At 41.7% G+C, this 26230-nt stretch overlaps 1 protein-coding gene across 2 annotated transcripts in view; it reads right to left on the minus strand.

Moving 5' to 3' along the window:
* The window catches only part of Cacna2d3 (calcium voltage-gated channel auxiliary subunit alpha2delta 3), an 816591-nt gene that overhangs the window by 261316 nt on the left and 529045 nt on the right, over positions 1 to 26230 (minus strand). For both annotated transcript variants that reach the window (XM_031361417.1, XM_031361418.1), the window contains exons 12-13: positions 16149 to 16227; positions 5555 to 5688 (exon numbers count right to left, since the gene is read on the minus strand). In XM_031361417.1, the coding sequence (XP_031217277.1) occupies positions 5555 to 5688; positions 16149 to 16227 (213 nt within the window). The remainder of the gene's footprint in view (positions 1 to 5554; positions 5689 to 16148; positions 16228 to 26230) is intronic.

A 26230-nucleotide genomic window follows, 5' to 3' on the forward strand; every position in this document is an offset into this window, starting at 1 on the left:
GGTGCTGAGCTGTAGAAGTAAAGAAAGGAGGATGGATGAAGGGAAGGCGGGAAGCAAAGGGAATTGAGAGCGAATAGGTAACAGTCCCATCTTACAGAGTATTTAACCCTTAGAGCCAACTGGAGAAGGTAGGCTTCATTTCCATCTTATAAGTGAAGTTGGTTAGTGGGCAGAGCTAATGTGGACTTAAACACATATGTGAATAACACCCAGGCTGCCATTTTAACACCACAAGGTTAGCTCAAGATCTAAGATGGACTTTTCACATGTGTAAATATATTTAAAAGTTTTACGCCAACAACCTCACTGGAGTTTACACACGTTAAGAAGGGATTATTTTGCCTATCACGGTGGCAAGAGCTCACTACTGCAAACTGAGTTACATAAGGCCAATGCTGACATGGGGTTGTCCTAATGGATAGATTGGGACAAACGATCAGTCATTCTGAAACCCCCAGTGTACTAGACAATATTAATCACCTTTGGAATTGCCCTCCCAGAGACATCCAAAAGTGGGCTTCACTGATCTCCTACATGTTTCTCAAGACAATAAGAATGAATCATTACTGGCAGGTAAGAGCTCAGAAAATGTTTCACTTTTAGGGGTTTCCAAAATCGGTGGTATCATCTTAGATGAATCTAGAATGTGAATCCTATATTGAGCCCAATGTACAAATGATAGAGTTATTTAGTTTTGGTGTTCGTTTTTGTGCTTGAGCTGCAGGATCTAAGCTAGATGGCTTGTTTGAAAAGATTGTAGTTTCTTAGTCAGAGGCCACTGATAGATGCACAGCAGCCAACTACTCACCCACAAGCCTAGTTTATTAAAAAAAAACACACAAAACAAACAAACAAACAAGAAAAAACCCCAAGAACACTCAGCCACATATGCAATGGCCCAAGAGACCTCTCTATGTCTCTAAGCTGAGAAGGCTCTTCAGAACTTCCTACTTGAGAGCTTATTTATCTGGTGGATTTGCAAATATATACTAACAGGCACTAGGGAACCCCCCAAACCTTGCTGATCAATCATTTAACCAGCTCCTGGGTTCCAAGCTTTATGTGTGGCAAAAGGTTCTTGAGAAGGTGATGCATGTCCATCCTGTCATATTGCCATATCGAGCTGTCTCAGTAATGAGCAGTGGCAGTTGGGACACAGAGTATTAATTCTGCATGGAGCAGAAAATTTCAGAGGCACTCCTTACACAACTGCTTCCCCATGTAAGCCCCAGGCCATCCTCCTTTCTTCTGTTGTCTAGGTTATGTAGTGGAAAAACCTTGAGTGGCAGTGGGCTCTCCATCGGGTTATGTCTCTAGCCAGAATAACAGGCATGAGCACCACATCCTCTTCCATGGTCATACAACATCCACCTGCTTCTCACTGGTGATGCTAATTTTTTACTGACATACTCAGGATCTTATTGGGATAGTTTCCTACATAGTATACTAGAGAATAGATATGGTATCCTATTGTTCAGGTACTATTCTTTTCCTTGTAATTAATTAACAATGATCTCTGAAGAAGCACTTTGAAACTGTGAACATGTCTTCCCACCATCAAGCTTGCTATCTAGATTTCTAATCTGTTGACAATGTTGGCTCTAAATGAGTGTAGCTGTCCTAAACTAGCTCAGCTGCAGAATGGTGAATCTTCAGCTCTATCAGCCCCTCATTTACCATGTGTCATGGCACTTCCCTATGAAGTTTATCTGTTTGGTGTTTGTCCTTTATCATTAAGAATATATGGACTGCTGTTTTACTCAACAGATCATAGTCTATCAATATTGTATGTTGTTCTGAGTTGCAAACTATGCCAGGTTCAACCAACAAGAGACCCTTAATGCTAACTGTATACTTTTGATACAATCATGTTGTTGTTTTTAGTATTTCCTTATTTTCTAATATAAAATATTTACTGAGAAGAGAAAGGTACCTTAACTATCCAAGCCTTGGAATCAGCAACTTCTCTAAGGAATCCTGTTTTGTTTTCCTGGGAGAGGATCTGGCTCCTGGATGAGTTCATTGTTTTGTAGCTTCCAGTGAGTCTAGCCTCTCCGTGAACATAGTTGGAATTGCATCCTGCAGTCTTTGATCCCATCTAACCCCATAGGCACCTGCCTAGCTTGAAGTGTTTCCATGTGTTCACTTCCAACATCCTCCAAACATAACCTAAGAATTGCTTACTACTACATATGATGCTACAAAAATTCACATTTGTTTCAATCTTCTCTCTAGATTATAAGGTATATTAAACATTTTATTCAAAAATTTAATAATAAATGCCCACTATATCAAAGATTAATTTGAAAGGCTAGTTATGTTTTCTTTTCCCTGTTCCATGGGTAAATTTGCTATTTAATGAAGATGGGGTTGTTTTTGCTTTCAACTTGGCACTCTGTTTACATTTTCTTTGTTTTATTCCTATAATTTTAACATACAAATAAATAAATAAGTAAAATAAATAAGCAAATAAATAAATAAATGCAATATTTTTTTTGTTTTTTGTTTGGCTTAGATTTTTGTTTTACATTTGAACTGGTCAGATGGCTCAGCATGAAAATGTCTTGTTTCCCAGCATGATGGCCCAAGTTTGCTAATAAGGAAAGAACCTTAATGCTAATAAGGAAAGAACCAACTCCTGCAAGTTGTCCTCTCCATACATGCGCAATGTTACATGTACCCCTACATACACACAAATATACTAATTTTTAAAGTCAAAACTAGATCAGGAGTACAGTGTAATAGGTAAAGTGCATGAAGACCAGAGTTCAGTTTGCTAGAAACCACACAAAGCCACACAGAGTAGTGCATGCCTGCAACCCAAGCACTTCTACAAATAGATGGGGTAGAAAAAGGAAAATGCCTGGACTTACAGGCTCACTAGGCAGGAGTATGTGGTAGCAAAGGATAAAGGACCCACACTCAAATGAGCTGAAAGTGTCAAGACTGCACTCGGTGTCCAACCTTGTTCTCTGACTTCCTCCATGTGTGTGTTATGGCATGCATGTACTTATGTTCTCTCTATTTCTGTCTCTCTATCTCTGTCTCTCTGTCTACCTGTCTCTCTCCCTTTTCTGCTTGTCTGTCTCTTTGTGTCTCTGTCTCTCTCTGCTTCTCTCTGTCTCTGTCTGTCTGTCTCTTTCTCTGTCTCTGTGTATGTGTTTCCTTCTGTCACCCACACCCACCCACACAGAATATAGACATGCAAAGATATAACAAAACAGAAATCAAAACTATGTAAAAATGGATGTGTCTGACATTTGCTACAGTTAACCAATTCTGTGAACTTCTAATTTCCCTTGCCTATGGGCATTTCTGTTTGCACAAGCATACCTTCTTATTCAGTCTTCTGTCCTACACAGCATGTCACCTGGAAGACTCACTCTCATATTTTGCTGACTTTCCTTAGCAGTATATCTTGCTACTACATAAACATCCTATGCTGAGCAGCAGAGACCACCCTCACTCTCACCGCTAATAGTCTATGACTCATACAATCAATCTTTACATGTTTGGGGAGTTAGACAATTTCCAACATGTGGAAATTACACACAGTTCTAATGAACAAATGTCTCCATGGGTTTCTGTCTTGATGGAGATTTTATCTTCAAGGATAATTACAAATATGACTGCTAAAGCAAAAGGCAAATGAACAGCACTTCCTCCTGCATAGAAACTGTCTCATTCCGCATTTGTATACTGATCTATGAAGTTCTCTCTTGCTGGCAACCTCACCGGGACAGTGCATGGCTAAGTTTTCTGTTCAAACACTCTGCTGTTGAGAAATGGCATCTCATTATAGCTTAATTTGCATTTTCTTAGAGTGGGTAAAGATATATATTTTTCCATATAAACTCCATTTTATTATATTTAAGGTTTGCCTATATCTTCTGCTATTTCCCTTTTTTTGGGGGGGGTGTCTTCATTCTTTCAAAATGTTTTATTACATTATTTATTTGTTTATTTTTGTGTGTGAGCATGGGGTTACTTACCATGGTACCATGGGTGAAGGTCAGAGGATAACCCATGACAGTCACTTCTCTTTACCGTGTGAGTCCTAGGCATCAAAGTCAGGCCATCAGGTTTCGTGGCAAGAGCCTTTACCTGATGAGAAGACTTTCTCTGTCTTTTTAACTTATGGACTTGCTCTGCTAAGATGAGATCATACACTAAGTTCCCATATGCCATCAGGCTGTTTATTAGCCTCTCTGATCTATTAATCTGTTTAAGTTCAAGCATCATATGCTTTATCTTTAGATTCTTGTCCTATACTTTTACATGAGGAATGAAAACAACTGATCGACCTGGATGTTTGGAGTTTACTCGACAAATTGGAGTGCTTTGGTTCTTTAGCACCAGCTAGACACATGCTTCTCCTTTGCTCTTAGTTCTTCTGTCTCACTCAACCACAAGAAAGAAGAGATGGTGCCATGATTGCTGTGCTCATTGTCCCTGTTGTAAATATGATGCCAGCACAAATGGCAGCTTAGCTTCTTCATGTCTACAGTTCAGAACCGAACCAGGATCCGACTCCCAAGTTGACAAAAGACCAGTGTCACCAGCAACCCAGAAGTGCTTCCCAGCCCCACACCCTCATCTTCAGGTGACTCTCCCTGAGGTTCCACATCCCTTCTGAGCCAGGACATTACTGAAGACTGGGGTAGGGTGAGCTGTTGTGGTGAGCTGGATGTGTCAGGGTGTCCCCAGTTTGGCTCTCATGTTTTACTGTCTTGTGTGCATCTGCCACTGCCAGAAATATAGCAAGAACCAGAACAGGGGAGCCCAGAGAGAGGAAAGTAGGCCCAAGACAGCCATGGAGACAACTATAGAACGCAGCTGTGTCTGTGCATTTGTGATTAATGAGATGTGAATCTCCCGAACACTGATGGCTGAACAGTCCTCTGAGAACATTTACAATCAATAAATGCAATGTACCACTCCCATCAGACTCAGTATCACTGTGAAAAATCACACTAAAATTACACAAAAACACAGCCATCGGATGATTACTGGGTAACTGAAAAAGTCCCTCCTTTTAAGCATACACTAGAATCCAACTTTTCAGGAGCTCATGACCAGAGTTCACACAACCATGCTTATAGAACTCCCATGTAACCACATTTTTTTTGCCTGTCTATGGAAGGGAAATGTAATTGCATCCTCTATGGTGGGCCCCATTTGTTATCAGAGTGAGCTTCAGCCACATCTTCAACTGAGTCCTAATGATCCGTCACTAGGACTGGGCCTCACACATGACAAGGGCTGAGTCCATCAGCTTGCTTTTCATCACTGCCTCATGCAGGAATGTGATCATATGAGAGCTATTGGGAAACCACAAACAAAAAGAGAAAGTGTTTGATGTTCTCAGAAGAGCAGGTCATATTCATGGTTATCTTCCATATGACCTTTGCCTGCCAAGATGAACAATAGCAATTGTACCTACAATCTGGGACAATGTCACTCAAGCCCACAACTGGTGGAGAATGATGTGAAACCCTTGCCATGAAGCATGAGGACAAACTCAGCTTCTCCCCCAGGGTCCCCATAGACTCACAGTGCTGTCGATGTACGCCTCGGTCCATACTACATCATGCTCCTGGTCAATGACTTTGGGTCTGCTGAGCACATGGAGGTATTCCATGACATTTTCCTGCACATCAGCCAAGGTGGAGATCTGGGTGAAAAATCCTGCCAAAAGAAGGACCAGGCTTAGAAACACACAGGAAGTACACATCAAGGGACACACAATGGCCAGAGCCCAAATTTCCTTCTTTGTCATTGTGAAGTGTTGGATCTTGTCCCTTCCTCTTGAAGGGAGCTTTATCTTGTCTGTGAACAGACAAGATTAAAGTCACCAACAGGAATAGAACTTAAATTAACCCACAGAAAAACAGTTGACTAATTATAGTCAAGGATACAAGGCTATGTCCCAGGCTTTATTATGGACATGGGAGTCAGAGTCCTTACTGTAGGTAATTCTACAGTCTTTTTTCTGTTCCAGTTTATTGAACATAGTTCCAAGGAGAAAATTATAAATCACAAAATTAAAAGAGATCCACTTATTATAATATTAATATTAGTATTGATTACTACACTAAAAAGTGCCAAAAAGTTTGCTAACCTCTTTATTCTAACCATGCATTCTTTCTTCTTTGATTTGTCTCCTTTTGTTTTTGAGACAAGCTTGGTATTGTTTGCTATGGCACTCTGTTTGGCTTTGAATTTTTTCAAAGTAGTTTTCCTGCTTCAGCCTCCTGGGTATTGAACGAGGATGGCTCTCCTTTATTCTTAGTACACATGGGAGGATTATTATTTTATAATGATAACTTGACTGAAGTGGACTAAAGACCTGTGTTTTGCCCATGTTCCATCAGCATTGAGTGGAAGTTACAGGAAAGAGCACAGGCTGTGGGTTTCTTGCTTTCACTTTTTCCTTCTATGTGTCTTGCTTTGTACCCATTACCTCCAGTTTTTGCCAGGTATTGCTTTGTGTATGCTTGAGGCTAACATTGCAGATCCTACTTTGTTGTGATGTCAGACAGACTGACAGCCATGGTTTCCATGAAAAGAAAACATTCTAAGCAATCAATAATTCTACAAATGAAGTTGCTTGTTTGATCTGGAGTTGAGGGCATTGATGTGTCCTCCTCAACTTGGGGTCTGCTGAGCTTTGCTTTATTCTAAGAGGTTTATAAGGGAAGAGAGCACTGGGCACATAGGCTTGGCTCCCTTGGAGAAATCTATTTTCTTAAATTTGTGTGATATCATTTTTAGTGAAATCAACAGGATGGGCAAGACGCTGTCTTGGATTATGCAGAGAGGAGGAAAGGAGCACAAAACAGTACAGTCATGATTAAGCTAAGATATAATAGGGGTAGCTGATTACATCTGACTACCCTGAGCCAGGGTTTCTGGAGCCAAACACTGAAGGATAAAGAGTGAATTAGTGGAGGGCAGACAATTGCAGAGTATGTCTGGCAAAGTCAAGGGTACAAGGGAAGCATCTCGATTACAGAGAATCAGGCCCCTTCTGGGAATTGAAAATAGCTCAGAATGGCCCCAATTAAAGAGTTGAACAGTAAGCAGAAATGCCTCAAAGACATAGACGGTAAGAGTTGAGACCTTGTTCTAAAGCAGGTGGTTATGGAAGGACTTTAAGCAGGAGAACATAGAAGGTATCGCTGCTGCTTCTTGTCACTAAGGAGCCATTCCTATTTACCCAAGTAAATCAGAGATGGCTTAAAGGGACTCTAAAGCCAGATCTGTTGTAGCATGTGAACAGCAATCACTGGCTTTCCCTGGGTCTAAACCAAGCACTCAGTAGGGAAACCCAACCCTTCTACTGTCCAAGAAGGGCTGGACCCACCAAGAACATTTCTGCACAAAAGCCAGCTGGTTTGAATTTGGTGTGCCAGTCCCAAACAGGTTGGGACCATGTGGCTTCTGGGTTCCTGATGACAAGTCTGCACATTACTAATTAGCATGTATTATCACTCCTACCTGCCCCACCCTCCTGGCCAAGACTGTAGCAGTGAAACAGGGCCCCAAAGGAAGAGTAGGCCTGCCAGTTATAATTTGAGATCCCAGGACAGGACCTGTGAGTTCTTTTGGAGGTCTGGGCCCCACTTGAGGAGACCCATTGGTATATGGCTTCTAGGTGGTCCAGCTGAGAGACATAACAGGCAAGAGACATTTTCTAAGTGGCTGGTAAAGGGCAAGGAGAATGCCTTCCAAACAGGAGTCATCCCTCCAAGCCTGGAAGCTATAATTCACTTTAGAGAAGAAAGACAATATTCAGTATCTCTGCTAGTAGCTAACCCTTGGATCCTAAGCCACCCAGTAAGTTAAGGAGGAGTATCACCATGTTGGTCTCTTTGGTGGTTCTGAGTCTGGATGGGGATACTTTGATGAGCATTCTACTGTGGAACCACTCATGTGAAGACAGCCTCTCAGAAGAGTTCTTGATTGCTTCTATTTTCACATCTAATCCTCAAAGCAAATGCTGAAGCTCTCTGACTTAGGTTTTCCAAAGTAGCCAAGAGGAGAAAGAAAAAAAGAGAAGATAGATACTTGAGAAAGAACGAAGGACACAGCTCATCAGCTTTGAGAGTGAGATAGGAGGGATAGGAGGGGTGTCAACCATACATTTAAAAAGGATTGAGCTGAGGAATGACTCTTACCCACTCCAAATGTTACAAAGCTCACTTACCCAGAGCTTCAGTCCTGGGTAAGCCAGTTAACTGATAGCTCCTGTGGATGAACACGGGAATCCAGGATGAAATACGAAAAGCTAACGCTCGGTTTTCCTCTCCAACCCCTATTGGCTTTAGCATCCTGCCCAGCTAGGTAGAGGCAGAATCATCATCCTAGTCACCCATTACCACCCCCTGCTCTACCCTTGGTCTCATAACTAACTCACCAGCATGTTTTCTGGGCCAGTCTCTAAAACACACTGAAAACTAATGTTCTTTCTTTTAACACCTTGACCCTACTCCAAGATTCCATGATGTGTAAGTAAAAGTCCATCTGCAGCCTCCCCATGACTTCCCTAATCTGAAAGTATAAAAGATATTATCATCTATCTAACCGAATCACTACAATAGCATCCACAGAGTTAGAACAAAATCTGAATGTCTACTCTGACCTCCAAGAACCTTTCTCCATCAGCTCTCATATACCTGGAAACCCCTTTACACACTGTTGTTGGATGTTAACCCTTTTCCTGGTCTTCTAATTCAGGTGGCCCTGACTCTTCTGCCTTAACCTGCCTAGGGCCTTTTACTTCCTGCTCATTTCCCATCTTATCTAGTTTTCCAAGATGGATCTGTTTTTTATAACCAATGGCTTGGTTGGGGGAATCTCTCCCTGACAAACTGACCCATCTGAACTTGTTTCTCTCTGTGTATCTTGTTTCAGGGTCTTAAGGATATTCAGTCTGGTCTGCAGCTGGACCACATCTTGCTTGCTTACTATGTTTGTGATACTGGGATATTAGTGCTGTGGCGTATTATCAGAGCTGGTGCTTGTCTGGTAGGAAGACGGCTTCCCAGACTGTATGCAGGTATGTGGGACAGTACAGAAACCTTCACTGAGGCCTTCCCAGGATTCACATTGCCCTCTGCCTTGGCACTCATGACAGCACACCTCAGGTGCTCATTACAGAAGGAGCAAAGAGAAGTATGGATAGTTAGCACCAGACTAACTTGAATCCAGATTAATTGGACTCCAAGACCTTTATTTTCAATCCAGAAGGTACTCTTTCTTACAAACAAAACAAAACAAAACAAAATCAAACAAACAAACAAAAAAACCACAGGCTCCTCATAACACTTCCTCCAGGGTGCCTCTAGGGTCAATTGGGTATTATAGCTGAGAAAGTTTGAGGATAAGAATTGGCAAACACAGGGCTTCCCTTAAAGGTTCCTAGCAAAAATTAGTATCATCATACAAGCCCAGGGTGTGGTTCCAACTTATATTTCAATATAATAAGCAGAGGTATAGGTCTGTAAAGGTAAAAAAAAAAAGCTAAAATTATATATACATATATATTTGTATATATTTTATATATATACAAATATATATGCATATATATAAATAAATATATATCTCAAAGCTTACACAAATTTGGTCTCAGTCCGTTAGAACCTGAAACCTTTCTGAAAGAGTCTTTTCTTGCTTTTAAATGTTTTTCTGTAAGGTTTAGCTAAGAAATGAATGGTCTAGTTAAGAAATGATGGATAGTAGGAAGTTGCTAAGGGTCGAGATCTTTGGCTGAAACCGTAGACGCTTCCCTCAGTCCCTTCTGTAATCTCTGAGCGGGCCACCTTCCTTACTGCCCCTGCTTTTTTTTTTCCCTAGTGAATTCTAGCTCTTGAATGTTTATTCTCGTCTTTAATGTGCCTTTTTTGAACTTCATATATCATGTAAGAAAACAGAATCAGCAATCATTCAGTAATTACTGAGTAATTAATGCTGAAATTAGCCACCTATTACAAATGGTCTGCTCATTTTTCTATATAACATCAATTTATTTGCCTTGCTCCCTTGCAGCATTCCTTCTGTGAACTCTGGGTTACACCGCTCAGTGTGATAAACCATATGCAGCCCAATACTTTGTATTCCTGTGATTTCTTACTCTGAGTTCAACATGTTTTCAGAATGCCTTGCTTGAGGGTGCCTTGCCATGGACAAAGGATTCCATATTGCTCTTCACAGTGACACCAGATGCCAGAGCCCCTAAAGCCTGCCTTTGTGCCCAAACCCTGCTGTCTGTCTCACAGGGTCAGCTCTGGTTCTACCACGGCTGGACACTGTTTTTGTGATGGAGCCATTTCCCAGGAGTGATATAATCACGGACACCATGAAGCAGGTTTGCTGTGGTGACTAACATAAAGACCTTGGCTTCCAGTTGGCTGTGCTGTGGGTTGGGATTCCAGTGGTGTAAATTTAAACGCTACACGTGGTGTGTATGTGTATGTGTATATATATATGTGTGTGTGTATGATATATGTATGTTCGTGTGTTTATGTGTGTGTTTATGTACATGGTGTGTATTTGTGTGTGTTTGTGTGTATGGTGTGTATGGTTTTTTGTATGTATGGTATTTGTGTGTATGTGTATGGTGTGGTATATTTTTGTTTGTATGATGTGGTTTAGTGTGTGTTTGTGTTTGTGTGTGTGTGTGTGTATGTGCGTTGGGCCAAGAGAAAGGATTAGTTTTCAAGGATACAATTCTCTGAAATGAAATGCTTTTTAAAATAACCCCAATAGCTTTTCGGGCCGTTAAATGGACATGGATGAAATCATTTCTTCAATCAGTACATATCTCTATTTTGGGTAAACAGACTTCTCTATGTCTCCCCTTGAAGTGATGCAGTGTAGGTTTAGCTACTTCACATATTTTCAAAGATTATCCAACCTTTTAAGTATGACAGGCTGAAAAGCAGAGAGTCTATATTTAGTGGTTCTCTCTTTATAAATACCGATAATTATAGCACACACCTCCTAGGGGTTCTCTCAGGGTTTACAGGGATGTGTCATATAAGTACTATGTGCCCTGCCTGGTACAGAATACAACCAGTAATCTTCAATTGCTATTAGCAATATCCATATGGTAATCTTTGTCTGAATCACATGCAAATCTTCACATCCTTGGTTTAACCACAACAGTTTAACTATGCCTTTTCTTCTACCCAATCCCGGAACCATTTATTTGGTCTCAGAAATATGAAGCATCTTTGGGATTTGTGTAACAATTGGAAAGGGATAGTGAGATTAAGAATTATTTCTTGGTAAAGGTCAGTGGCTGGACTTCCCTGGATGGCTTAGACTACCAGTTCTATTTCAAACAAGGAGAGGAGAACCTTTAACCCTTCAAAAAGGGATAAGCTAAACACACAACCGGGAGAGACACACAAGGCATTTCCTTTGGAGCACATGATGACTGATAGGTTGAGAACTCCAACACTGAGCAAAGCCTGTGTTTGCACAGCTGGGAAACACTCCATTAACTCTGATTTCGAAGGGGAATCATCTAGCGCTCATTTCAAATGCTGGCACACTGCACATTAGAAAGGTTATCGCCTCCTCATGGGATATCTGGACTCACCGACCATCTTTGCTGCTGTCCCAGTTTGCTTATTTATGCAATGGTGTAAATATGGCATTTAAACTACCTGGCTTGTCTCTCATGGCAGGGATGGTTTTAATGTCTTTAAAATGGCACACTGTGTTGTTTGATTAGAGTAGTTTTCCTTAGGGCAAGCCCTACTTAGGTATAAAAATGAAACAAACCAAAATTTGCTCCAAGTCTCTCTGGATTTTGCTAGCTTGTTGAAGGAGGCAGAGAACTAAGGCCCATGAATGTTCCCCAGGTCTGTGTCTGAGGTTGACTGAATATGAATGGTTTCCATGGCTACCCGATTTCTAAGAAAGACTTTCTGCCTGGACAGTAAGTCCTTGAGCACTAGGGATCCAGGGATGGCATCACGGCCCTCACCATTCTTCCCTCTCTCAGGGTCACTCTGTGGTCAGGCAGCTCAACCTGTCAGCAGGCTTCACTTTGGCCTTTCCCTGGTCTGCTCAAGTCCTGGATGCTGACAGTTTATTTCACAGAAGAACTTAGTCGTGTCAGGGCAAAAACCTGTCATGGGGGTAGGTAGACCTCATGTCACTTGAGATGAAAATGTTATGCTGCCTCCATCATGTAACAATCCAAAACCATAAACAAAGATTTAATTAATGACCATAGATGAATCCTTGCTCATGACTGACGCCAACATGAAGCCAGTGTTTACATGGGTGCAGAGGAGCGGAACCTGACACTGTCACAGTGAGTACAACTTTGAATAGAGGGAGACAGTGACATTCTGTTCCCCAAAGCCATCAGAGGGAGAGTTGAATCAGGAAGGCAAAAACAACAGGAATGAAGGATCCATAATGGATCCCACTGCCAATCCGGCCAGCAGCTATCCTTACGTCCATGGATTGCTCTGACCCTATAAACCTTACAGACTGAAGAGCTAGGTACTGCCTTTGTCTCCTGAGAGGCTCTGCCAGAGCCTGACAAATATAGAGGTGGATGCTCACAGCCAACCACTGGACTGAGCACGGGGTCTCCAATGGAGGAGTTAGAGAAAGGTCTGGAGGAGCTGAAGCAGTTTGCAGTCCCGTAGGAAGAACAACAATACCAACCAACCAGACCCCTCAGAGCTCCTGGGAACTAAATCATCAACGAAAGGATACAAATGGATGGACCCGTTGCTTCAGCCGCATATGTAGCAGAGGATGGCCTCAATGGGAGGAGAGGCCCTTGGTCCTGTGAAGGCTCTATGTCCCAGTGTAGGGGAATGCCAGGTCAGGGAGGCAGGAATGGATGAGTGAGGTGTGTAGCAACACCCTCACAGAAACAGGGGGTGGAGGGATGGGATAGGGGGCTTCTAGGGGCAGAGGGAGGGGACTGGGAAAGAGGATAACATTTGAAATATAAATAAAGAAAATATCCAATAAGAATCAGAAATGAAAAATAAAAGAATATTTCAAAGATTCTTAAAAATGATAACTAAAACTAAATTCTGATATGACATTAGTTGATTAAGACAAGGTTCCAATTTGAGGACTTTTTGTCAGCTGGACAACAGAGAGGCAAAAGCAATCACCATGGCCAAGTGTCTACTAGTTGATGGGAAAAATTGCAATATAGTGTGGCAGGGATTAAAATAAGGGAAAAAAGGAAAAGGAATTTTTTCCATGACCACAGGATAAAGGAAAAAAAATTGGAAGCATAATTCAGTCTTTTTCAAATGTCAACAAAGTTCTAAGATATACAGAAGGGCCTCTGCTGTTAGAGGGAACCTGGGGTTTACCTAATGCCCCTAACCCAGGCCTCCTCTACTTCTGCTGCACCTGCTCCTGAGATGAAGCTGAGCCATGACCTGAGATGAGTATCATGGTGCACACTTTTCATGAGACAAGCCACTCAATAAACAAAAATAATAGTACTACTTGTTACTTCAGGGATTCAAGGAAGCATTAAAGCTCTTCCATGAAGCCATTCATTTTTTGAGGCGAGGAAACTGAGATTTACCTAAAAGATCATTCCAAACAGAGCCAGAAAATGAAAGACAAAGACAAACGAAAGGCACCATGGGAGCAGGTTTATTTGCCTGGCTCCAGCAATCAATCTCTATTCCTTGGGATCTGCATTTTCCCTCTGTGAACTCACCTCTGAACATGCCTGACAAGGTGATCCAGGCTGGGTGACAGAATTTTTTTCTGGAAGAGGAGTTGGAAGTTAACCTTTAGATTTGTTAGCCATTGTCCAGGCTATCCAAAGAAGCCGTTAGATCTACCATGTTTCCTGCATAGTGTATGTTCTACAGTAGGCAGGAGCAGTGCGAGAAGATCATTTCAAACTACACACAGACACAGCAGGGATGATCTATCTCTATTTAAAAAAAATGGTGAAGACATGCGGAGTAAATCCACAAAGAAAAAGAAAAGCAAAAATACATTTCCCCCACTCTTTCAAGAGACTCGGCCTTCCTTCCCACTTAATGGTTCTTAGTCAGTCACTCCTTCCTTTTTTCCAGAACATTCCCTTTTTGTGTAAATTGCAGAGAAACAACTTTGGTTGCTGGAAATAAAGCACGTTTTTCTGAAGTCATCAAAGCTGCAGCTGAGACCTGTAAAACTTTCATCACATCTTCCTTCTTCCACTAAAATCCAAACCCTACCATGTTGATGTGTTGATGCATTATAGCTTACGAGACCAGTGAAAGCATAGACCACCTAAGTCTGTCAATAGCAACTACTGTATAACAGGACACCCATCTTCATTAGTATGAATAATTAATTTTACTCTTGTTGTAAGCTGTCATAGGAGCACCTGCTCTGGGGACAATTCAAGGCTGGGCTCTTTCAGATGGTCAAGATGGAGTCAGAGTCTGAGGCTGCTTTCACAGATCCTGTGGTCTCAGAGGGGAAGGAAGGCAGATCAACAGGTCACTGACTCAAGGGAATAATATGGGCACTTATGTGCTAGGAACTGAGCTACCAGTCTGATTTGTAAGGCCCCACTTCTTGTCTACAACCTGCATATTGGGCAGGTAGTACACCACCTACTTTTAGCAGGCAATGAAGCTCACACCCATCCCAATAGTAAGAAAATGCTCGATTTAAAGTCCAAATCTTTCTTGACTATAATGGAAGAAGTCCTTACTAAACTAGAAGGCCCTGTTACTTCCATTCCCATTCCTTGCCCCAAGCCTTGTTTCTTATAGACTCAGTGATTGATAATAAATTTACTTTATGAATGCAAAAATCCATAAATGATTAAGCCCTTTAAGAGCTAGTATGGAACTATTAAACCTAGCATGCACCATTTCACCAATCCTTCCATTTATTGAGAACCAATAGAATAGGATATAAAATTATAGTTCTACAGGAAAATTAAGCACAAGACCTCTGTTGTACAGTGTAGAGACTACAGTTGATAACAATGTCTATATTTTTGAAAATCACCCCAAATCTATTTGAAATGCTTTCATTACAAGTACATGGTAGATAGGTTACACAATTCATATTAATTGCCTTGATTTGGTCATTTTACAATGTATGCACCTCTCAGCACATCATACTCCATACCATATATAGAGTTTATATTTATCCATTTAAAAACTCAAAGGAAGCACTATTATTACCTCTATGTTGAATATTAAATGACTAATGCAAATTAAGGTTAATTAATTTCACTAGTCCTGTGGCCAAAGATAGGCCATGGAAAATACCAACCCACCGATTTCAATGGCTTAACACAGTCTTGGCATGCATCTAGTGTGTGTCAAAGGCATCTGTCTGCTCTTTCAGAGATCTAAGTGTGGTAAGGATGCTGAATTCCACCTCAGCTCTCTATCTCAATCATGAAGCTACAGAGTTCTTGGAAGAGACTATGGATGCCCATACTAGTTCTTGAATGTTTTGCCTCAGATTTAACCCAGGTTGAATTCCTTCATGCTACAAGAACCTGTTTTCAGGGGACAGTGGAAGACTGGGAATGGGATTGGAGATGTGGATATTTGGAGTATAGTGAAAGTCTCACATAGAAGCTCTTCCAAGATTACTCAGCTACTAAGAAGCAGTAAAGAGGCTTAGCCACTTGACTGTGACCTCAAAATCATAGAGGAGCTGTTACATATCCCTCAGTGATAATTTAGAAACGGATTTTATCTGAGAATTGTAGCCTTCTTGTCTGTTCTAAGTCATATGCAGAGGCAAAAGGGGTATAAAAGTACAGCTAAGGAGGACAGATTTTTCTTTTATTTACATATTATTACATAGGTGGTCTAGACTTCTTATAGTACAGCAGGGTGACTGTGCTTAATGTTTGTGTATTTCAAAAGAAACAGGAGAGAGGATTTTGAATTGGCCCACCACAAGGATACGGTGTTTGAGGTATTAGATGTACTTATCACCCAAACCTCTTAATATGCATATATATGTTTTAACACATCATAATGAACCCCAAGAATATATGAAATTACTATTTCTCAATAAAAAGCTAGCCACCTTCTTTAAGGACTCCTTCTTTTTCCACATATACTGCTAATTCCACACACCGAAGAGCATCAGTTCAGAGTCAGGATACTCACCTTTGTTAGCACAAGCCATCCACTTGAGATTGTCTGCAAAAGCAGCCTCCCGTCCAATGAGGTAAGTAAAGATTCGAACCTAAAAGGAAGATGGACACAGGGTGAGCAGGACTCAGCTTCCGCCATCCTGTGCGGACCACATGCATGCCTTACACACATGTGCTTTACCTCTTTCATGCTCCATGCTTCCCATCTGCAGGAACATATTTAAGACATTTGAAAGTACAGTCAGCTAGAAATGTATTCAGGGGGGCCTTTGATCTTTGTAGCCATATGGCCTAAATGGTAGTTGTTTCTCAGCGTGCAATGCAGGGTAAAGAAGAAGGGCCAGAAATGGGAGGCCTGCAGCAATGTGGGCCTGGCTTTGTTCCATGAGTGGAAAGGGATCTTCCAGGTCTAGACCAAATCCACAACTGTTTTCCTTGTTCCCACAGAAAACCCAGACTGTGTTGTTCTGAAGAATAAAATCATTTCTGTGAGATTCTCAACATTTCTCCCTAACAGAACACACAGGCTGAGGGAGCTCTTTAACTATCCATAGAGGCTGGTTTGGTTTTAGGTCCTTAACTGAAACAAGAGGCATTGCCTGTGGCCTGGAGACCTAAGGTGTCCTGGTCTAGTCATCCTAAGATTTTAGCTTTCAAAGGCTATCTCATTTTGCATTGTTTCCTTCTCTCTCTCTTTCTCTCTCTCTGTCTCTCTCTCTCTCTGTCTCTGTCTCTGTCTCTCTCTCTCTCACACACACAGACACACACATACACACACGCACACAGACACACAGACACACAGGTCTTTAAAACAAAGCACTACTACCTTTCTAGTTATGATAAAAGTACTAGATGATTAGAGAGAAGAAAGCTGAAAAAGAAAAAAAGGCGTAAGCCCCTTTGACGAAACACATTTGGAATGATGGGGACAGAGGGCAACACTCTCCTGTCCAAGACAGTCTTCCCTGGCACATTCCTTTGAAGAGCATTAGATGAAGGGATCCTAACACACGGTATCAAAGGCTTTATCAGCCAATGTCCGCTCAGCTCAGTCAGCCTGGTGGGCTACACATGACTGTTGCTGCTCCTCTAGGGTCTTTCCTACAATTGTGGTTCACTACTACCTTTCATAGTCCAGTCTAGAAGGGGATCCTAATTGAGGCAGTCCCCTTTTGTGGAGAGAAATAAAGGTCTGGGCCACTGTGGCACAAAGAACATGGAGTGTAATTATCTAGTCCCTGGATGAAAGAAAACATATAAAAGCTCACAGCTATGAAATGGAAGTTTGGTTGTAATTCTGAATCTCTCCTAGGCTGGGCAGTAGAACATGAAGGCTGGGTTTGGGTCATGGTTTACTTCTAACTGAAAGAGGACTTTAAATGCATTATTATGACAACGAAGCCCCAGGCTGTCCCTGTCTGCCTGACAGAGAGTCTTTCCATTTCTCCACAGCTCCTATGCAAGGCATTCCTGGGAGACAAACTAGCTAGAAATGATAAAGATGCAGGTTTTAGCCAGTCTGATATTTTCCCTTTAAGGAACTTAAATTTTAAATCAAAACCAAGGATTTCTGAAGTTCCTGAGCCGGACTATGGCCGTAGACCCTGTGGGTGACAGTTCTGAACTTCTAGCCTACCATGCCGCCTTCTATCCTTTTTGCAGCTCTTTTCCACATCATCCTGCTAGCACACTCATGAAGGGCAAATGTGATTTAAACAAACAAACCAATTAGAGGATTTTAATATCTTTGGGAAAAATAAAATGCAAACACCTATCCTTAACATACAAAAATAGTTGGTGGGTGCCCTTCCAGTTCACTTTCTCTTCCTGGTCGCTCTCTATACTTAGCTTAATCTCTCTGATTTGGGGGGAAACTGAGGCCTAATTAAGTACAATGATTTTCTTAGTTTCATCAAGGTCTGTTCACATACGACTACCTCTGAGAGTACTTGAGCTGCTGAGTCTATCAATATAAATGATTCCAAACAGCTGTACAGCCACAGGAGTTCAGGGTCCAAGTCCAGTTCTCTGAGATAGGGCTCATGGTCTTCATACATTCTTGGCTTTGGTTTCAGATTAAATTCTTTAAAGGGTAGACACTATCCTGGTAAACAAACAAACAAACAAACAAACAAAAAAACCCTCCATCTTTATCATTTCTTAGGCTAGCAATAGAGAATAAGAGATGGCTCTTAGGCTGTGAAGCCATGCATTTCATCTTTGTGGTTAAGAACGTGGGGCAAAGTTGCAGATATCAGTGGATGCCAGCCTTTTGGCTGTTCAGATAAAAAGATTGAGCACAAACTGTTCTCCCTCAGAGGTATGGTTAACCCCCCCCCAAAAAAAACATTTGGGTTGCTGGCAGACTTGTACAATTCCTGATTTAAAATGTGGCAACCTACTTGGAAAGCCAGTAGGATCGTGCCAAGCTTCAGATCAGTCATGATTACTCAAGAATTGTGCTAACAAGCCCTGCAGACCTGAAAGCCAACATAGTGATCCCCACCATCAGCACCAGTAAGGTCTCTGAAATCAGCACCATCCATGGGTCAGGTACTCAGCAGAGGGAACTGAAGGCATTCTACATGTTTTCTCGATTTCTATTTTATTGTATCACTTATGAAAGGAAAGCAGAGTCATGCTCAGTATTTCGATTTATGCACACAGTTTGGCTTCCACTGGGCCGACCTCTTATCTGAGAAGAAGCAGCACGGGCCTGACTCACTACATCTCTGCCTAGAAAATAAACATAATCAGATGATATTGCATTTATACCTTTCAGCCGAGCACAAAAGGAAAAGCATTTTACTTCAAAGTGTAAAATATTTGGGAGAGCAATTTAACAATATCAAGAGCATTTTGTACTTTCAATTCTTTTGGACCAGTAACTGTACCTCTAGGCCTTTATCTTATAGTCAGGATTACAGACAAAATGCCCACAAAGGGTAACAGTCAATAGAGTTGACAAGAAGTGGAAGAACACTGAAGAATACAGTTTTGCAAATACACAGTGCAAAGAGTACAAGCATGTTCACATTCATTACATCAGGGGTCAAAAATCAAATCCTAAGTGTTTCCTGAGGACTGATTGGCTAATAATCATGTGGTGAGATTTTGTTTTTCTAAGGTAGACTTGTGATTTTTACTTCATAAACTTGTATATTATTAGAATGACTGAATAAGTTAAAAAATAAGTAGCTATTACTTTAACAAATAAGTTTAAAAAATAAGTAGCTATTACTTTAACAAATAAAACTCATTTTATTTTATTTTCATATCAAAGGCAGATTTATTGGGAAGCTGCACTTGGACAGGCAAGTTCACTGGCCCCAAGGACTGAGGCTAGGGAAGTCACTGTGGGGAAAGGGAGTTGGGCAGGGGACAAGAAAGAAAGGGGGTGAGCTTGTGCAGAGAGAAAAGAGAAAGGGAGAAGAGAAGAGGAGAAGAGGAAGAGGGAGGGGGGATGGAGAGAAAGGGAGAGAGAAAGAAGGAAGAGAGAGAGGGAGAGGGAATGAGAGGGAGAAGGAGGGAGGGAGGGAGAGAGATTGAGAGAGAGAGAGAGAGAGAGAGAGAGTTTGAGAGAGAGAGATTATTAAAGCTCATTTTAAGTTAAAAGAAAGTAACATAAATGTCTGAACAATTCTGGGTGAGCATAGAAGAATAAAATTGGAGGGAAAGTCAAACAGAGAATGTCAGTATGGAGAAATGAGGGCTGCCTTCCTCTACCGTCCCTTTAACAGAGTACCAACCCTGTATATGCAGCAGTCAATGGCTCTTCATTCCTCACCAGCAGATTCTCTAGACTCATGTGTTTGCTTTCTAATTTTCTATTCTTTTTTTTAAAAAAAATAAAAATAAAAAACTTTGTAAATTTCTTTATTCTTCTCTCATTTATTAATCCTGACCACAGTGTCTCCTCCTTCCACTCTTCCCAGTGGCACCTCCACTCCCATCCCACTACCCACTTTTCCCTCATTTCTCTTCAAATCAGAGCAGGCCTCCCAGGATATCAACTGAGCATGAAACATGGCATATATCAAGTTGCAATAAGACTAGGTGCAAACCCTCATATTAAGGCTAGACGAGGCAACCCAATAGGAGAAAAAGGGTGCCCAAAACAGACAAAAGAGTCAGAGACATCACCCACTTCCACTATTAAGAACCCCACAAAATCACCAAGCTACACAACTATAACATATATGCAGAGGACCTAGCTCAGACCCATGCAGAGGGTCTAGGATTATTACTTTAGTTTCTGTGAGCTCCTATGAGCCCTGCTTAGTTGATTCTGAGGGTTGTATTCTGATCTTGACATCTCTAGCTCATATTTCTACATTTTTTTAAGAAGTGCCATCAAATCAATGTTTACTGGTTTGCTGTGAGCTCAGCTTTCTATTTAATGTAGTAAGGAGCTTTAGCAAAGCTAGGTCTGGGGCAATCCTGAGGGCCAAGTGGACAGCATATACACTCATGAAAGGGAGTCCTACTACAAGCCAGGCTAGCTATCAGGATCCATCTTGACACTCCCACAAGCCAGGCCTCTAGGTTCCCTAGACACAGGCACAGAAGGCTCCTCTCATTGTCAGGGCCCAAAGGCAGAGCAGAAGAGTGCCCATGTCACTCCACTAGTTAATTTTGATCTCTCATTAAAGTGTTTTCTACAACCCCAATTAAACTTAATAAAGTCTTCGAATGTGGTCTCTCAAAGTTGCTTCATTTCATCCAAAGGAAACAAATGAAAAACAATTTCAAGCCACTCTTCTTCCAAACAAGTTATACTTCTATTTGATTTATGCAGACGAATCCCATCAGATGCTCTGAGGGAGCTGAGCACAATGATGCAGGCCTAAAATCCTATAGCTCCAAGGGCTGAAACAGGAGGATGGCAAGTCCAAAGATGGCCTTATGAAGAAAAGAAAGGGGAGAGGAAGGGATGAGAGAAAAGGAAAACATTGATGACCCTGCCCCCGTGCATCACTGAATCCTAAATTCTTATTTTTGCAGCCATTGAAAGAGAGGGAAGGGAGTGGTCATAGTAGAATTCCAATAGGTCCATGGCACAACCAGAGAAGAAGCTGCTGCCACCCACATCAACAAACAAAAGGATCAGCTTATCAGTCACCTGTGCCTTCTAAGCCTTTGGTACATGCCAGGACCACTCCATAAACACAGAACAAACTAACATCGTGAAGACTACATTGTCTTCATGTATATATGCTCGTATATGTGTTGGGTTAAAGACTTATGGGGAAAGCATAGCAGGAGAAGATGGACAGATGCTAGATTAGAAAGAAATGGAGGGAAAGCTGTTCCAACAAGGCAATGCCAGAGCAAGGACAGACAGAGGTGAGGGGAAGAGGGAGGATGGCACAGGGCTACAGAACAGGATGCTCCATGTGATAGGGAAAATGGTGCAAAGTCACCAAGACAAAGATATTTGCAGTAATATTAAACCTGTCTGAGTGGCAGGAATAGTGTCATTAGGAGTGGTGACATGAACTTGCAGAGGCAGTGGCACCAGGCAAGATGAACCCCATAGGCCACTGTTAGAGAATGGCTTTTTATTTTCAACAGTGCACTGGATAGACACCTAGTATAGGCTAGCACAATATAAAAGGCTCCTTGTAACTATAATATAGGGTATAGGCCATGGACACTTGTGCTCAGTGTTGCTGCTCATTAGTATTTATTAATGTTCTTACAACTCTCTTCATCCTAGTCCTACCCAAGAACAACTCAGAACCCTGAAGCAGGCACCAGGCTCTCCAGCTACATTGTAATGTGCTATCACATGTGGGAACCGCAGTCCAAGGAGGTACAGATGTGAACAAAGGCACTAAGGGCAGGCTTCCTAGAGGTTCCAGGCGAAAAGGGACAATGGCTTTGGCCAGACTTTTCAGACAATACTGAGAAGCACAGATCAAATGTTTGGCTGGCAGCTGGCCACCCGAAACCCAGGTCCAGAGTACCTGTCTTTTTCCTGAAGTGGGTTTGTCATACACGGAATTTACCAAGAACTCAGTGGCTTGAGTGATGGGATGTGAGTCTGAAAATTGAGAAATTGCTAATCCTTTCCAGAAATCTGTGTCTACTGATTGCCAAGTTGTGTCTATCTAAGCTCCAAGAGCTCTACAATCCAGTGGGTGCTGGATCAGGATGACATTTTAAAGAAGTTGTGTCAGTCTCAAAGGCAGGAACAGCAGACTTAGCAAATGGAGAACCCAGCCAGCTGACTACGTGCTCTTCTTTCCCAGGAAAGGGTGGATCTGAGAACAACTCTTCAAACTTCCTGGTCTCCATGCTCACAGGCTGAATGGCTCTGTGAGATCACATCAAGACTCTTTGGCTCCAAGATGCAGTGGGCATGGTAGGGGACAGTGCTTCCACACATACGCAGTCTATACAGCCATAGGAAAAGGCAGTCTTTCATCTTAGACTGCTCAAGACACTTGCTATCAGAGCAGACCGGGACTTGGACATGCCTACTTTGATAGGTCCTAAACTGAAACTAGGGGCCTGCAGCCCCTGGTCAGGCAGATGGAATCTCTAACACATCTCTTCATCTATGCTCATCTCTTTGGGTTGCACAAAATGACTAGTGGCTTCAGAATTCATGAAAACCACCGTCTTTCTATCTTAAAGTCAGTTTAATTAAGAATACACACACATACACATACACACACACACACACACACACACAGAGAGAGAGAGAGAGAGAGAGAGAGAGTTCATAAATCACTACCAATGTTTATCTTCATGAAGATGCTATGGGAGAAGAGACAGGCTGAGAGAAGGGTGACTCCACAGGAAACAGTTATATTGGACAGATTCCTATTTAATCTTGAAGCCATCGTGCTCATCTAGAGGACGAAAGAGGTAACACTGCCCTGGCTGGCAATAAAGTAGGATAAATTGAATTAGATTACAAAAGTAATAAAATGTCAACAAATGAATATCATAAATCATTATGAAGAATGGACTGTCATGTTAGAAATGCTCCTAGTGCCAATTTCAACTCTGCCTAAACATAAATGTCTGATACCTCATATGTGGTAATGAATATATCTCAATTCAAAATTAAATATCATTTATGGTCTTCTGGCATGGGGGGGCAGATAAGATGAGTTTCTTAGCCACATATTTTGTCAAGGCAAAGGATATACTCTGGCCCACCAGTGGGTTTGCTACAGTGGAATAAGAAATCAAACTATGATGTCTCCAAAGGAGGGTAACAGAGTTATCAGACTATAGCTCCAGTGGCCTCATTCTGGGACCAGAGCAAGTGTGTTAACTCCAACATTCCAGTCTTGGGGTTCAAACATTTAGTGTGTGTGTGTGTGTGTGTGTGTGTGTGTGTGTGTGTGTGTGTGTGTGCATATGTATATGAGTGGGGTGTACAGGTAGAGGCCGTAAGTTGAACATGGCTATCTTTGATGATGGCTGACCTGTCTAGTTGCAGAAACCGGGTTCCCTGATGAACCTAGAGCTCACCAACATGGCTAGTCTAGCTAGCAATCTTGACTCTGAGATCCCCTGTCTCAGCCAGAAGAATGCTGGAGTTATTAGTGGGCCCTGAGTGAAGGGATGTGGGTCTGGGAATTAAGAAACTGCAACTCTTTTCCAGAAAGCTGTGTCTACTGACTGCCAAGTTGTGTCTATCTAAGCTCCAAGAGCTCTACAATCCAGTGGGTGCTGGATCAGGATGACATTTTAAAGAAGTTGTGTCAGTCTCAGATGCAGGAACAATAGACTTGGCAACTGATGAACCCAGACAGCTGATTATATGCTCTTCTTTCTCCAGAAAGAGTGGGTCTAGGAGCAGCTTACCACACTTTAGCTTTTATGTGTGTGGCTGAATCCAAATTATGCCCTGAGGTTTGTCTGGTCAGTGCTTCATCCACTGAGGCACATCCCCATCTCCAGGGTACTATATTCTTAATGCTCTTTATATCCAAGGCTTTACAGACCTTAGAGATAGTAACCAACATCTTTACTGGATCTTCAAAGTGCAAAAGTATATCTTTAATATGCAAATCCCAACCAACCCATGCACAGCCCAGGACAACACCCGTGCTTTCATTAGGTATTCACATTCCCAGGATCATTGCCCACCGGCCCTCATCAACCTAGACCCAACAGTGACACTTCTTGACACAGCCTTGTCCCCCAGTATCCTGTGAAGTTATCTGCATTATCTAATCCTGAAATTCCACTTGCCTCTTTCTCCCCCTTTGAACTCTAATAGAAGTTTCAGTGTTCTGAATGCTTTTCTTCCTGCCCATTTATTTTGATCTTGCCTCAGTACTTCTCTGTGTGGCTCTTCATCATATGGCATGCCCTCTACATCTTGTAAAGTAGGAAAGAAATAAACATTTTCCTTTATGACAATCATTATATCTGTAAATCATACTGTCCCTGACTAAAGGAATTCTTGGTATCCATAAAACAACTAGACACTAGGAGACCATGGTTACCGGTAGATACCTGGAGAGCTTACAGGACTTGGGATCTTGTGCAAGGTATTGAAACCCACTGTGTTGTGATTTCGTAACTTCTAAGAAGTGACTCAATCACCTACACCTACCACAGTGATCAAAAGCAAAGTAGAAGGCATAGAAGATGATTAAAGGACAGGACAGGAGCCATGTAAACCCCAGGAGCCCCCAGTTGTACCCCATTTGTGTGTCAGACAACATACTGCAGCAAACTGAACAAAGTCATGGAAATATAGACCCAATCTCCCTGGCTCCAGAGGTTAGCTTGAAGAAGAAATTGACTTTCAGGAATGAGGAAGAGGATTCTCCTCCCTAGAGGTGTGTTACAGTATGCCAGCACTGAAGTTTGCCATTATACTCACTTCAGCTTCTGGCCCACTTTCTCCAATTTCTGGTCCATGTCTAAGGGAAGGGCCATCAAACAGATAAATCCTAATGGAACTGTGAGCCAAAATAACCATTCATCCTTTACATTATTGTTTATCAGCAATATTTGTCATACTGATACAGAAGTAAGGCCTTTTCTCCACAAAAAATGGCAAAATAAACACAGAAACAAATAAACAAAACTCACATAGACAAAGCCATCCTAGTAATTCAATAATATCGGGGGGGGGGGACCTTTACAAAATGGTAAAGGGTTCCACAGATTCAGCAATAGACAGTTTTACTCAGACGTCATGGGGTTCTGTTGCCTCCTCACAAGGCTGCTGGGCACTAAGCTGGTGGCAGTTGCCTCTTTTTACTTCAGACACAACTCAGGAAGATGGTCAAATTGTTGAGACTACAGAGTACATTGAGTATCCTTGAGGAAACAAAGGTACTTCAGACACCTGCAGTCTTGGGTGCCCATGTTTACTCTACCTCCCGTAAACTCATTCAAATGAGTCGGCAGGAGAAATATCTGAATGTATTGCTAACAGAACCCTATCCCTCACTTTCCTCTTGTTTTCAAAACTCTATTTTCCTGGTTTGATCTGCTATCAAACGGCTAGTTTTATCTTTCCTATGCTCAGTTCCCTTAGGCTTTTATTTTTAACACTGAAGATTGGTTATAAAATATTAAAAAAAAACAAACAAACTCAGAAATTAAAAAAAAAAAATTCTCTGGTTAGTTATTACTGCTTCACATTCACAAGTTACAAAAATGGTGTCTTTTCCCAGCCTGTGTTGGCATTTGATTCTATATGAGAACCCTGCAAAGATTAAAGACAACAGTGTCTTATGTAACTGCCTGCTTCAAGATTATCATTAGAGAAAAGAACTCATCATAGGCGGTAAAATACAGGGTATGAGGAGATGTCAGTGGAAAGCATTATTCTCCCTCTGCATGTAACAGTGGCACACAGAATTATCTCGCCATATCAAGGAGAAACAGATGACTGCACACATGAGTTAGCAGAATGTACAGTTATACCACTGGGTTGAGGTGATTGTTCCATACACATATGCTCCAAACCTGGGATTTGGGCAGCAAGTTCAATGCTCAACATCATTTTCCTAACCTGTGATTAATATTACAGAACTCACCCTCAAAAGTTGTTATTGACTGGGAGAGTAAAAGAAGATATCAGAGGGTGGAAGACTGATCCCACAAAAG

Source organism: Mastomys coucha, unplaced genomic scaffold (genome assembly GCF_008632895.1).
Source record: "Mastomys coucha isolate ucsf_1 unplaced genomic scaffold, UCSF_Mcou_1 pScaffold9, whole genome shotgun sequence".
Taxonomy (NCBI): domain Eukaryota; kingdom Metazoa; phylum Chordata; class Mammalia; order Rodentia; family Muridae; genus Mastomys; species Mastomys coucha.